Consider the following 13,841-nt stretch of genomic DNA (forward strand, 5'->3'; position numbering starts at 1 on the left):
TTGAAGTTGTACCACATAGTCAAAAAACAATTGTACAGTTTCACTTGCTTTTGTGGTACATACAGCAGAACTGTAATCCACATAACCCAACTTCACAAGAAACTCTCTGCTGAGGCAAAGATATTGCAAATGGACAGAGGAAGGGAACCAGTTATGCTACATGTACCACATGCACTTGCATAATCAGGAATGTCCAATCAGTTTCTCTGAAGCAAAGGCAGACCTGAGACGAGACCTATAAAAAGAAGTTACCATGTTTTTTTGAAAGCTCATAGTCAACGTGAAAAACTTTAAGACAAGACACAGTCCAAAGTTCATAACTCTATGGATCCGTTTCTGTTATGATTATGCCAAAATATAATTAAACCAGAAGGAATAGACAGAATGTTGGTATTCTTCTTAAAAGCAGAAACATTGTATGTGTTGTGAAGCACATACCCACCAATATAGATAAAAAAACTTCAACATTTGGCTGTTGGCCCAGCTTTGCTAGCTTCTGTAGCTTGCCACCTACAGAAGGCATGCAGTGGCAATGTACTCTGTAACCTGCCTTGCTCAGAAAATCCAACAGAGACCAATCAGGAACACTCTCCATCTGGACTCCTGCTGGACCCTGTAAATAGAATCCACCAATCTAATAAAGAGAAAACCAATTGCCACTAGAAGTCTTCAAAGAAATCAACCCTTTCCTAACTGCCATGATTGTTTATCTCCTCTTTTGACACAAACCATTGCTTTCACTAAAAAAAAAAGGCTCTGTTCAATGGTGTGACATAAAAGAACCAATAAACGGTCAAAACTGCTACCAATGACAGAACAAGAGGCATTAAAAAGAAGCTTTCTGTCATTTGGAAATGTTTCACTTCTTACGGATGTGAGCTCAACACACAGTAGCTGTGAATGAGGCATCCAAAAAAACCCCAGAAAATGTTAGTGCAGGATGTTCTGCATTTGTATTTTTTCTCTGAAGGTGTATAAAAACTAACTCTGAAACTTACCCAGAAGAGCAACAATAGATCTTTTCCTTATCATCCTTAGGCAGGTTCTGCATTGATACCTGCAATTAAACTACTTGTGTCCTGTATTAAATTAACATATGCAATTAGCCATGAACATGAATAGGAAAACCACGTAAAAACTGAGCACGAAATAGAGGTCAAAGAGAGCTGTGCAGTGTGAAGCACATTAAAAAGATGTAAACATATGCTAAACATTTTGATTAAAATAAATTTTAAAAGCATGATTTATATAAAAAAATCACAACCTCCCCACCTATATGCAAAGTCATTTTTTACATCTAGATTTGCAAGTACACAGTTACAAGTGCAATCTTGCCAGCCTAAAGAATTAATTGATACTATGCATAAAAATATTATTAAGTTTAACTTGTAAGAATTAAATTATAGAGTTCTTTCTTCTCCCCCCCCCCCCCCCGATTTTGAGCAATAAGGACAGACGTTACCTGACACTACAATTAATTCTCAAATCAAAAATCAAAAATAGCTAAGATGCACAAGCACTCTGAGACTCAGAACAAGGGAAAAATCAGGCAATATATGTGAAAGATCTTGCTGTTTTACAGGTGCTGACATCAGCTAGGTGCCTGCTGAAGTCTTTCCTTTGACAGCCAGAACTGGAAGCCCAGGACGGGACTCACACTTAAAATCCTTGAGTGATGCATGCAGATTATTCATGCTTTCACTAAGATAACTCATTAAATGCTTTTATTCTCTGCTCCACAGTTACAAGGATTATATCTTAAAAAAATCCTTGGGAAGCTTTCATTTTGTGCAATCGTTTGGATACTGGAGTTTCACAGAAGGTGTACGATACCAAAAGACAACATAAAAAAATACACCATTTAGCAACACTCTATGTGCAAAGAGCATGGACATGCACAAAGAACCTTCATGAGTAAACCTATTTGCTAACACAGAAAATGATGTTACAGATGGGCTATCAGCAGTACACATTTTAAGTGACTATTAGGCTCTTCCTTTTTTCATGAGTTGTTGCTTCAAATATTCAAGTACATGGTAGACTTCCAAGCTGGAAGGAGCTATCTCCATCTACTCATATCACTACGAAAACTCCACATTTCTCAGTGAAACAGTATAAGAATACTGAGTGAAAAAAGTAGAGAGCAGAGTAGCCAATGCCGGTCTTGGAAGCCAAATCATGTGACAGAGATAATTCCAACTCTTGGAGAACTTGCCAGGGAAAAAAATGAGGCCACAGTAAAAGAAACAATCTGGCATCTGAAGTTCTGATGCTTGCAAAAGGGAATGGAGGGAGTTTACAAAATACTGTGTCACTGACAGAGGACTGGCTCTGCAAACCTTTGTTTTGATTAATCATGTAAAATTATGTCATACTACAGGAAACTTCACCCTTGAAAAAAAACTAAAACTAACTCAATTAAAACCAAACAAAACTAAACAAAGAATCAAAAATGCTGAAAATATTGTTTCTATGCACATGTTCTGCACATTAAGAAAGTGTAAATATTTCTAAGTAAATAAATGAATTTTCAAGTCCTTCAAAAATTTGGGTGAGGCATCATTCTTTACTTTAAATTTCCTTTAGAAAACATAATAGACTAAGTCATGGACATCTGTGTTTTGCCCACGTCCACATCCTAGACCTTCAACAGCAGTATTATATGTCAGTCTGCTGGAAATTCTATTTTAACATCTGAGCCACAAAATCAGACTTCTCAAGTATAATTAAGTAATAACTATATAAATAATAACTATTATTATTTATAACTATTAAAATAATAACTAATAAAATAATAACTATTAATTAACTATAAAAGAAAACATGTAAATATGAACGTCATATTCAGCATTTCCTAAGTAAGCCATTGTGATCCATCATACTACCAGTTTACCAATACTAGTTCACTGGTAGATTTTTGAATCATGCCTTTCAATCTATAATATTCAAGTGTGCACAACCATGCACTGAAACTTGACATAATTTGATTCCACTCAACATACATTTTCAGCACCTGCAGCAGTATCTTAGAAACACATCCACTGAGACATTACAAAAATATATTAGAAACATCAAAACAGAAACTACCCCCTTCAGTACCTCCGTCACACATACACATTTTACTAGAGTTCAGAGTTAGATCAGAGAATTCTCTGTTAGAATTTCTCAATCTGTCCTTACCTAGAATACCTACAGAGAATACATTACTGCCCTTCCCAAGAAAAAAAACATTGCTGAATTTCTAAGTAGTCACTGCAGAGATAGAAGTAGGAAAGCCATCTTTGCCATGGTAGATTTTTTTCCCCCCCCTGAAAACATGACATAAGATGGTGAAAAAAAGCTTACTTGCTATCACAGTATCCAAAGGATAACAGAGATCAAGTTCAGCATAACTGTGAATCCATCCCTTACCCATTGCTCAAAATTTGGGGCAGTCTGACTAGATATCTACCATTTCTGGGCTACAGCATGCTAGCAAATGGATATAGACATTTTGCAAAGGGTTCAAAAATAACAACCCTTCATTGTAGACAGCACAAAAATGTGCATATTGGTACTTGCACATCAATCATCCTTTTGCCCAGACTCTATCTCTTAAATTCTTTGTTTTCCTGTCCAAGGAGAATGAATCGGGACACAGTAAAGAACAGCTATACAGCACAAGAATGATCCATGAGATGATCACAGTTCACAAAAGTCAAAAGAAGTTTACAGTTGAGTGCAGATGAGTTTTTTGAGAACCTCGGGGAGGAAAGAGAAAAAAGAGAAAGAAGTCATCATGCTCCAAAGAACATTAGAAATATATGAGGAGTAGATGATAAGAAGTGATCTTCTGTAAAAGAAACATATATTTCCTAACTTATCTCAAAGGCTTCTTCAGGACAGTGCTATAGTTACCTTTAACCTGTCACCTGTGCCTACGACATCTGAAAGTTTTACACTTATTTATTGCTATATGCATTATAAGTTTCACCTAGCCGAAAAAAGTACATTGATAGCTTCTTACAGTAACAGTGGGGCTATCAAATCCAAACAAAGGTTTGGTAGCTGATTCATCTGTCATTGAATTTCTTCTGTATTTCATTTTACTTACTTACTGAAGTCAGAATTACATTTTTACAGGACTGTGCCATGAGCAAAACCCTGTCGTAGTCCTCTTCTTGTGCCAGGCTCACCACTGTCATCCAGACCTTCCAAGAGTACATTAGGAAATGAGACCACAAACCACTGTGGCTCTGTTTCTTCTATTTTACAGGGAAAGAAACATATTCAGTGACATACATTTATGTTTACAGATATGTTTTATGTAAGAGTAAACAAGTGAAAATCATCAGTTAGTATTTGCAAACAAGTTTTATGATGACCCTTCCATTCTCCAAGAGATCTGTTCTCATTTTTTATTACTGGAGGACATGTCTACTCTGTGGAAAAGCAGATTCTGAGACAGACTTTGCTTGAGGACAGAAATGTAATCACTGCAGGGTACAGTGGAGCTCCAGAGCATGCTGGCATGGTGCAACTGAAAAACAGCCCTACAAATTCCACATTCAGGCTGATAAAACTAAGAGTTACTGCAATGCACCTTGTCAGTTGGATGGCAGAGCTCAGTAACCTCCAGTGTGCTCCACTGCATTCAGATACTCCTCAAAGTACTAAGTTTTGAGGGGCTATTTCACCCTTGAAAATTAAAATCAATCATCTTGATGTTTTTTAAAAAAAATGTTACCATTGGCTCAAAAAAACCCGAACAGTAGTTTTTCACTGCAGGCATATAAATTCCCTAACCACAGGAACTAGCTAAAATCCTAAATGTCTTTTTCTCCTCATACTTATTTTTTGTCAAGTGGGACAAATGAGTAATTGTTGTTTGTTACACAGTTCTGTATTTGAGTCCTCCAAACAAGGCAAAATGAAAAGACTGATACATAGAAAGAAAATAAAGACACCAGTTATATTCAAACTATGTAGCATATCACTGTTGAATGAATATTCAGCTCATTCTTTCTAAAGCTTTTATTCAATATTTATTTAGGAAAAGCTCCCATTGATTTCCCTAGGAGCTTTAGTTGAATAAGGACATCGAGATGCAGTGTTGCTTTGCATTGATTTAAAAAAAAAAAAAAATCTTAGTTAATAAAGATTGTGTTTTTCCTAAAAAAAGAATAGTAAGTAAGTCTCACTATGATTACAAAACTATTGCAAACTAGACTGCTGCATAGTAGATAGGCATCATGTCATTGACCGGGAAATGAAGTTACAGTGAGAGCCACAGTTTGCTGGCTTGGAGCATAAAAGGGCTTCCTGTCCTGTACAACAGTCAGTCTATAACCATCATTAGATGCTGGATAGTAGAAAGTCTTTAAAGTAACCATAAAAGTACCAAGATACTTTTATCTGGTTTATTACTGTTTTATGAAAATAAATGCTGTAGTATTCTGCTGATTTTGTTCATAATACAGTCTCTTTTCACTCTATGCTTTCTTTAGAAGCAAAAAAATACATGTTTTGACTAGACTGGTGTTAAAATGGTGCTTTAATCATGGTTTGTCGAAGGGGTGGAAAGATCAGACTGTCTCAGGTGGTTAGAACAAGCAATTCCAGCTTATTTAACTTAATGAGATTTTCACTTTACCAGAACATTGCGTATGGTCAAAATACCTGTATATTTCATCCTTTCAGGAGTGAAAGACACGGTTACTGGTAGGACACTCCCATCTCCTCACTTTCTGCCTATATTTTGTCTAGGACTATCAATAGCGGCAGCCTTAACCCTTGGGAAATCAAGGAGAATCCACTTACCCAAACACAGACAAGGGAGACTCCGGGAGCTTCAACACCAAACATGAATGCATTGGCTATAGCTGGTGATTACGGTACAACGCAGTCAGTACAGCTAGCTATACTTTTTTCATTTAGAGTAGGATATTTTGATGGAACTGGAACGCATTTCATGTAAGTTTTGATGTCTACAAAGCCTACAGCTGACCTAGTTATCTAGACTCAGAGTCATAATCAGTGATGAGATAAATGGCACTTGTACACTGCAAATAGCCTTATACCAGATAACTAACTTTGCATGCGATTTCTTCCTTCCATCTCCTGCATAACTTATTCCTATAAGAACTATTTTTTCTCTCATATGGCTAAAAAGGGACTTAGCTAGCTCAGAAGCAAACATCCAAGGTTCAGATTTTTAATTTTAGACAGATAAATCCCAATTTTCCTGTCTCTGCAGAAGCCATCAGAGTTCATCATATATCTCAAAAGTAAGGTGTATTTGCTAATAAATGAAGCAGTGAAAATTCAGGAAAAATCTTCCTTCTTCAGCTCCTGTATAGTTATTTCTAATTCAAAATGTCTTCCAGCTTAAAATTAGTATTTTCTTATTAATACTGCATAGCAGTAAACATCATATGACCTCTACCATAATTTGTAATCCCGAAGAAAAAAACTTTCCCCTCTCCTCTCCTCAAAACTTTCAGATAATTACAGAATATCCATGTTGAGCATATCCAGCCTAATGTAACAGAGGATACAGCACGATGCTGCAGGTGAATTAAACAAAGTGATTCAGACTCCGCGTATGCAACTCAGCCTGTCTACGGCACCACTTTTACAGTGTGTATTACCCTCTGAAGATACTACTCTTGCTGACTTGTTCAAAACCTCTGCTCTAGACCTTCTCTAATGATAACTTACTCTGTTTACTCTCCTAGTGAGGTTGTTTATTAGGTTACATGGCATCTGAGTAACAAGATTTTTCGTACCCTTTTTAACCACAGGGTTAACATACTTTATGAGACTTAATTTTTTTTTGTTCTTTAGAATTTTCTGTAAAGGTATAGTTTCACAATAACTCTGAACAGGTCAACCAGATACAGCTGGGGATTTTTGGTGGCAAATTTTAAATGTAATCAGGAAAAAATCTTTATAAAATCATATTTTTAGGAACAACTTAGGTTTTGAAAAACACTTCTATTCAGATTTAAAAGTGGACAGATAAATGCCTGAAAAAGAGCAAGACCTTCTTCAGCTATAGGCTGAATAAAGAATGATATTAAGTAATAAGAACAAATTTAGATATTCCAACATGCTGTTTCTAATCTATTTTTCCCTCAAGACCACATATGTAAATATGTTAATTGCTAAAAGATTGTTATAGAAACAAACAGGCACTCTAATAGCAAGGAACAAGCAAAAGCTTATTCTTGAGCATAACCAAATAATGAGATCTACTTAATAAAAAAGTAATCAGACCCACTACCCAGCTGGATAGATTTCCTAACCATATTTTTTCTCTATCCTTTGAGATTTAAAACCCTAGATGTAGTTTTCTTCACTAGTCTATTAAGTGAGTATGGTATTTAAATAATAATTCTGTAGTTACTAATTTTAATCTACTTAAAATGTCAGAAGTTTCCAGGATTTCAATCACTTTTCAAATTATTGCACTGAAAATACTCATTAAGTAGAATATAAACAGTATCATTTTTACTTCCCAGTCCACACTACATTTTGCTTGCTAAAAAATAGCATAGCAATTTGTAATAAACACTGAAAACTCTCTTCCAAAAACCAAAATTATTGGACACCAACCCTCCTCTGCATTTCACAGATTTAACTCAAGGTTACTGGCATAGGTTTCAATGGATAGAAGGAGAACTATAGAGTATTCCTTTGATAAACATTAGTCTGTAATGCTATACTTGCACATATATAAAACACAAACACACAACAGACAAGTAAGCATGATTAAATACGTAAGCATAAAACACTGCAGAGTTAAAATTTCAATTAACCACAATTGGTTAAACCCTAGTGTTAAAGCTGCATTTTTTTTTACAAACAAATAAAGCAAAAACATCTTCATCATGGCAATATGCTGTATTCCCTATACATTTTATGTTATTTTCAAGTTTAGAAGGACAGGTTTTGTCATAATGACATTTATGTAATACATGCTAGTATACTGAGACACGCACACATCTCTTTTTCAATTTTAATCTAGAAGTCATGCACAGACCCTGACTGCCAAAAGTACAAGTTGTAAGTTAAAAAAAGTATTTTATATTCAAGAACTACCAGATCAATCTACCAAAACATTTAACCTTAGTCATCTTTAACAGTACAAAAAACCAAGCAATTGTACAGAAACTTGCAATATCTATTTATCGCTATTGTTTTGGTTTTCCTCTGCTCTTCATAAAACAACTGACAAATGGGAGGGAAGAGCAAATTTTAACTTTTCGCTTCAGCAACCTCTTAAATAAAGTTAATGTGTACTCCTGGAGTCACCAACAGAGATGACTAATTTTAGTTTTTAGCATTTCTATATCATTCTTAACAAACTACCTGATGTGTTCTAGGAAGGAGAGCCCTTTGAATTAGGGATGGATCTCAGTGTCCCCACCTCTGTTACCACCTTGTTAGATGAGACCAACTAACAAGGAACAAACATATAAAAGTACTGAGAAGCAATTCTAACTTTTCCACAAAACAGAGCTCTAATCCTGTGCGATACTGCACACTAATCTCTCAAACTTGCAAGTAGCACCAAAGCACAGAGTCATTTTGGGGGAAAAGAATATAAATATTTGAAAGATGTAATGCTTCTTGAGCATGCAAGTGTTCTTTGCTTTGCCGGTTGGGGATGGGGAGGCAGCGGGGATGAGAAGGGTTGGGGAGAGATTTGACCTATTTTTTCCCAGCTAAATTTGTTAGAAGCTATGAAATTGTGATTGTTGAAGTTCTTACAGAAGATGAATCAGTAGGCAGAATACTGGCAAATATATTATATGAAATATATTAACATAAGACAAACTATTTGTTGTTTTTTTACTGCAGCATAGAAGCGTTCTGAAAAAATACGAAACTTGACCATTGTACCTCATACACAATGACAGAAGAATACATGATTTTGTGAGACATAGGTAATTGGATACAACACCTTAGTTAAAGATTGTCTTTCTTCTGGATGAACATAGATGTACGCTTACCTCTACTTATTATGTACGAAGGAAAGCAGAATGGCCATGACTGCAGAATTGTCAAGATGTGAAGAAGTTAGTGATTACCCTGGAATCCCTGACTGGTACTTAACCAAAACATAGTAGATCCTAACACATAATGCAAATGTTATTACTAGCACTGACAACATACTTTACATATAACCTACTGCATTTTCTTTTTATGGTTGATTCTATCCCACTTTGTGAATGTCATTATTTGTCTGTCACTATCCATCAATCATGACCAAATTTGCTTCATCCATCCCGTTTACTTAGCTCAGGGACAAATATGTTCATGGGAATTTGAAAGCCTAGAGCAATGGGATGCAAATTCTTGATTATCCTTGGTGTAATCAACCCAAGGACTTTTTGTGAATTCTCAACCTTGAAAGTCTGAAATAAATTTTGATAGATTTTTCCATTGGTATTGGTTTAGATTTTATGTTGATACAAGCTTTTGATCTTACTGTACTAAAAACATCCAAAATATACTAGAGATGTCTGTAATGTTTTATTCATGTAAATAATTGCCCAGAGATGGTCTGATCTCTGATGAGATCTCCATTGCAATCTCAGAGCAGAGGTAGATAATAATAAACAGAAGATAAATATTAATGAGGCTAAAAGAAAATTAAGGAAGTTTCTACTTTCTCCTCCCCTACAGTTCACATCAACCACAAACTGATGGTAAAATAATTGAATTTTAATTTAAATTGTTTGTGATAAACAGCATTTTAGTATATTTTTAATGCGATTCCATGAGGTTGTCAAATAGTCTACAGAACTGTTTGGTACTGATGATTAACATCAGAATGAAATTATTTTCTAAATTAAGATACAATATTTTCCTTGTAGCAAGTAGTCTCCTCCCCGGGGGATATTACTTGTACAATGACTTGCATCTGATAGTATAATCAACACATGTGATCACTCTGTCCTCTATTTGAAAACTTCAGTATCATTAACAGTCATTCTCTGCCAGCTTTAGAGTAGGTTTTCTACTGTAGCATTAGCAAGAAATCCCTGATATTTAAAAATAATAAAACCAGTAATAATAATAATAAACATTTCTGCATTTATAAATTATGATCGTTGCAGTACAAACATGAAAATCTGAATTGATGATAAAAGCTTCTGTAAAACTGGAGAGTTTTAATAAAGAGAAGTAGGTATAAAGAGGTGAGAATTTACATGGAAAGTTCTCAATTTGTTCTCTTTATTTCCATTCATTGTCAAAATTAACCTTAATAATTTTTAGTCACAGTTGAGTTGATGTGTGTAGAGGGTCTAATTATGTTTTGTGCAACACTTCAGTTTTAGAAAATTTAAGAAAAAAAAGTACTGCACCTATTAGAGTATCAATTTCTGGCAAGTTCTCAAGGGCTGATTTAATAACTTGCTGATTTACAGCTGTAGAGACAGTTCCCAATAAAATAAAAATGTTTCCTAGCTCCAGTGAAAAAAACTTACAGGAGTACTTGCTTTAATCCTTCATTTAAAACTCACACTTGACCTTATACAGTTACTTACTCAGGGCTGTGCACTTCAAACTTCTTTCAACTGCTTTGGAAGTGCAATTCCTTGGGAGGAAGAAAGCATAGGAAAGTACGAAGCAGCACTACTGCAGAACTTTTAAAATATTTGAGTTTCCAGCAGCAATTATTACCTCTCTTGGTTGGAAGCATCAGCGTTATTTTTCAGGGAGAAAAAACCCAAATAAACAAACAAAAAAAAACCAAAATAAAAACCCAGAAATAAACTTTCATATTATAGATGATAGGGTCTGTCACCTTCAGATAACCTAAGAACTTCAAAATCATTTTACTCAAAAGAGGAATACCATGATTTAAGACAGAAATAATTCTGAACACATCAATTTTTGATCCAAGACATTTTCTTTATACAACTGACTTAGTAACATTAGCATTGACACTTCAAGGTGAAGTGTAAAGGTCTTTACTTTGGTCTTTTCTTAATGGCAGCTGGTCCAAAGAAGGACAAAGCAAAATTTAAGTATTGAGGATCTGATATTAAAGAAAGAACCATAAAATTAAAAGAAGAAAAATAGACTAATTTAAAGGAAGAATTATAAACACATCTTATTTTCTTTGATGATTGGCAGCCTCCTGGACAATCTAGCCATCAAAATTCATGCAAGAAAACTGAACTTTACCTGGTTTTGTAAATGTATTTGAATACATTAATGCCAATAGTAGAACCACCTACTGAAAAGGATTTCAATTCCTGGTCAACTTCTCAAGAAAAAAGGAGTAAATTAAGTTCAAGTCAGTAGATAATGTATGTACAGTAGATAATACAGGCTGCTGCATGTATCTACTGTAATCAGTAATTATGAAAAATCTTTTCTCCTGGGATCATTTTATGAAACCTAACACACTAATCAAATTCATACCTTGATACTTGAAATGGAAACTGTCACTTTTAAAATGATCTAACCCTTCCACAGAAATGTTCACTTCCAAAATAATATATATATAAAGGGGGTTTAATTTTTTTTTCAGATACTGAAAGGAATAATATGCATTAGATTGGCCAAGTTCTCTTCACATGTTAGCACTCACTCCTTAATTTAAATAATTTCATTTACTCTTTCCCCAATCAATTTCCTTGCCTGTAGCTTGTGGAAAGTTCTTACTTTTGCAGTTCAGATGAGGAGTTAGGATTTATTCATAAATAAAAATACTATATATTTATAAATACCAGCATATATGTGAAAAATCTGTTCATTCAAGTCACTCATTTGATACTGTAATTGAGATTGGCTTGTTTTTGAGACGTATTTGAGAAAGCCAGTAGTAAATGTATTTCATAGCTGATTTGTTTTATCCTTCATAATTCTGTATTGGGAAGAAGCTTGAGCCTTTTCCTCAAACCTTGCTTCCTAAATTGTAAGAGTGACCTCTAGTGCTTTACTGCTTTGCTGTGTGATGTAAGTCTTTTTTGCAATGGTTTTAATATGCCTCCCTTTAAGCAACTGATTTAGTTTTGTGCATAGTGCCAAATGCTATTAATGTGCAATTCAATTATCATGGTCTTGTGAAAATGGATGTATTCATAAACTGTACAATGCAGAATGATGAAGAGAATTAAAGCTGTGGCTGGATTGCAGCAGGGTGTTTAACAAGAGGAACTTAGTATTCATGTTTAGGGCTCCACTATGCACTTGAGTATCAAATGAGATATCATTACTGAATGACAGCACAAGATAATTTTGGTCCTGCAACGTGAATGTCTGGCTCATGGGAGCATGTTTAGTTTACAAACTATCCATATGCAAAACCCTAGGCTATAGACCCATAGAGCACTCCAAACTTCTCTGCCATTGCTCAAATGTTTCCAGGGAGCTGTCCCCTTCCACTGGGCTATAAGGTTATTCCTGAACATTCCTCCTAGCTTTGGCGTGCACTTTCTTCCCATAGAGGCATATTGCTCCTGCCCTCCCCATTCCTGTGATGCACAACCAGTGCCTTATCAGGAAGGGGAGAAAATATTCTCAGTTCAGGTTATAAGCATCTGGTATTTAGGCTACTGGTCTACCACATGTATGCAAAATTAAATCCTTCAGCTTGCTGAAGCTGAATCACATGGAACAAGAATAGCTCAGAACTATTACTGACTGATAAACCCCCTGAAAATTAGTTTCTTGGTAAGTTTTTTCTTTTCTTTTTAATTTAAAGATAATTAATCTAATTCAACACTTTTCAGTGATTTTCATAAAATGAGAGATTTTCAGGTAGATATCAGATTTGCCTCCTAGAGGGCAGGTTATCTTTAAAACTGTAATCACTATATTTATTTTGCAATACCACCCTACTGGTTAACTATGAATTACTCATTTTTTTAAAAAACTTTCTGCTGCAACGGATAGTGTTCTCTTCTTTAGTCATGCATGAACAATACTCCCTAAGCAATCAATGCAGAGACCATAAAGTCGTGCTATCCACATTTTTCCTTGTTATATTTGTTCTCATCTTGAACTGCACAGTAATGTCCATTAGAGTTATCTGAGTGCCAGCTTAATTCAGGAGATGCAGATACCAGTGTTCAAAATTATAAATTGCTAAAACCCAAGCTGAAACGGTACACAATAGAAATCTGCCAGTAATTTCCACATAAGACATAATTCCTTGGAAAATGCTGCACTTACAAACAGAAAACAAAAATGAAAATGGGGCTGAACATGCATCCCTTAGTAAAATGCTGCTTTCAGATACTCTTAGACTGTAAGCTTTATAAACAGTATTCTGTATATATAGACTCCTGACAAAAATCTATAGGTTTTTAGAACATTTTCAGCCTAGCAACTTGCTGTCATGATTTCAAAGCAGTAAGCATTTGTCTCAAAAATAATATTTATTCTAAATGGAAATAAAATATCCTAGAAGTTTTCAAAACACTCTGGATTGAGTTTTAAATCATATGCAATACTTACATTTATTCCCTGCCACTGCCGTGTGCCCGTTACGAACAGACAGGAGAAACAGCAGCTTCAAGAAGATTTCAGTGACAGAATCCATGTTCACATTCAGTGAGGCACCCAAAAGAACCAGAGTATTAGGAAACAGCTGCTCTGTACTTCAGTCCTGCTGCTGCCTCTTCTTCTCACTGCCTCTCTCTGCCTCTTCTCGCAGTGCTTCCCAGTGGCCAGACACCTCAGTCAAACGCGCTCCGCATCTCCTCACGCATACACACACACCTCCACATCTGCTTTTCCCTCTAACAACAGCAATCCCCGAAGAGCAGCAGCGAGAATCTCTCCTTCAATTTCACAGAATCACTCAGGGCTAAACTGCCAGACTCCCCTGCACCGCC

General features: G+C 35.4%; 1 protein-coding gene across 1 annotated transcript in view; it reads right to left on the reverse strand.

Moving 5' to 3' along the window:
• The window catches only part of CNTNAP4 (contactin associated protein family member 4), a 237,999-nt gene extending 224,453 nt beyond the window's left edge, over positions 1-13,546 (reverse strand). The window contains exon 1 of the mRNA XM_072859037.1: positions 13,462-13,546. Within this exon, the coding sequence (XP_072715138.1) occupies positions 13,462-13,546 (85 nt within the window). The remainder of the gene's footprint in view (positions 1-13,461) is intronic.
• Between the last annotated feature and the right edge of the window lie 295 nt (positions 13,547-13,841).

The sequence above is a fragment of the Ciconia boyciana genome, chromosome 4 (assembly GCF_034638445.1).
Source record: "Ciconia boyciana chromosome 4, ASM3463844v1, whole genome shotgun sequence".
In the NCBI taxonomy this organism is placed as follows: Eukaryota; Metazoa; Chordata; class Aves; order Ciconiiformes; family Ciconiidae; genus Ciconia; species Ciconia boyciana.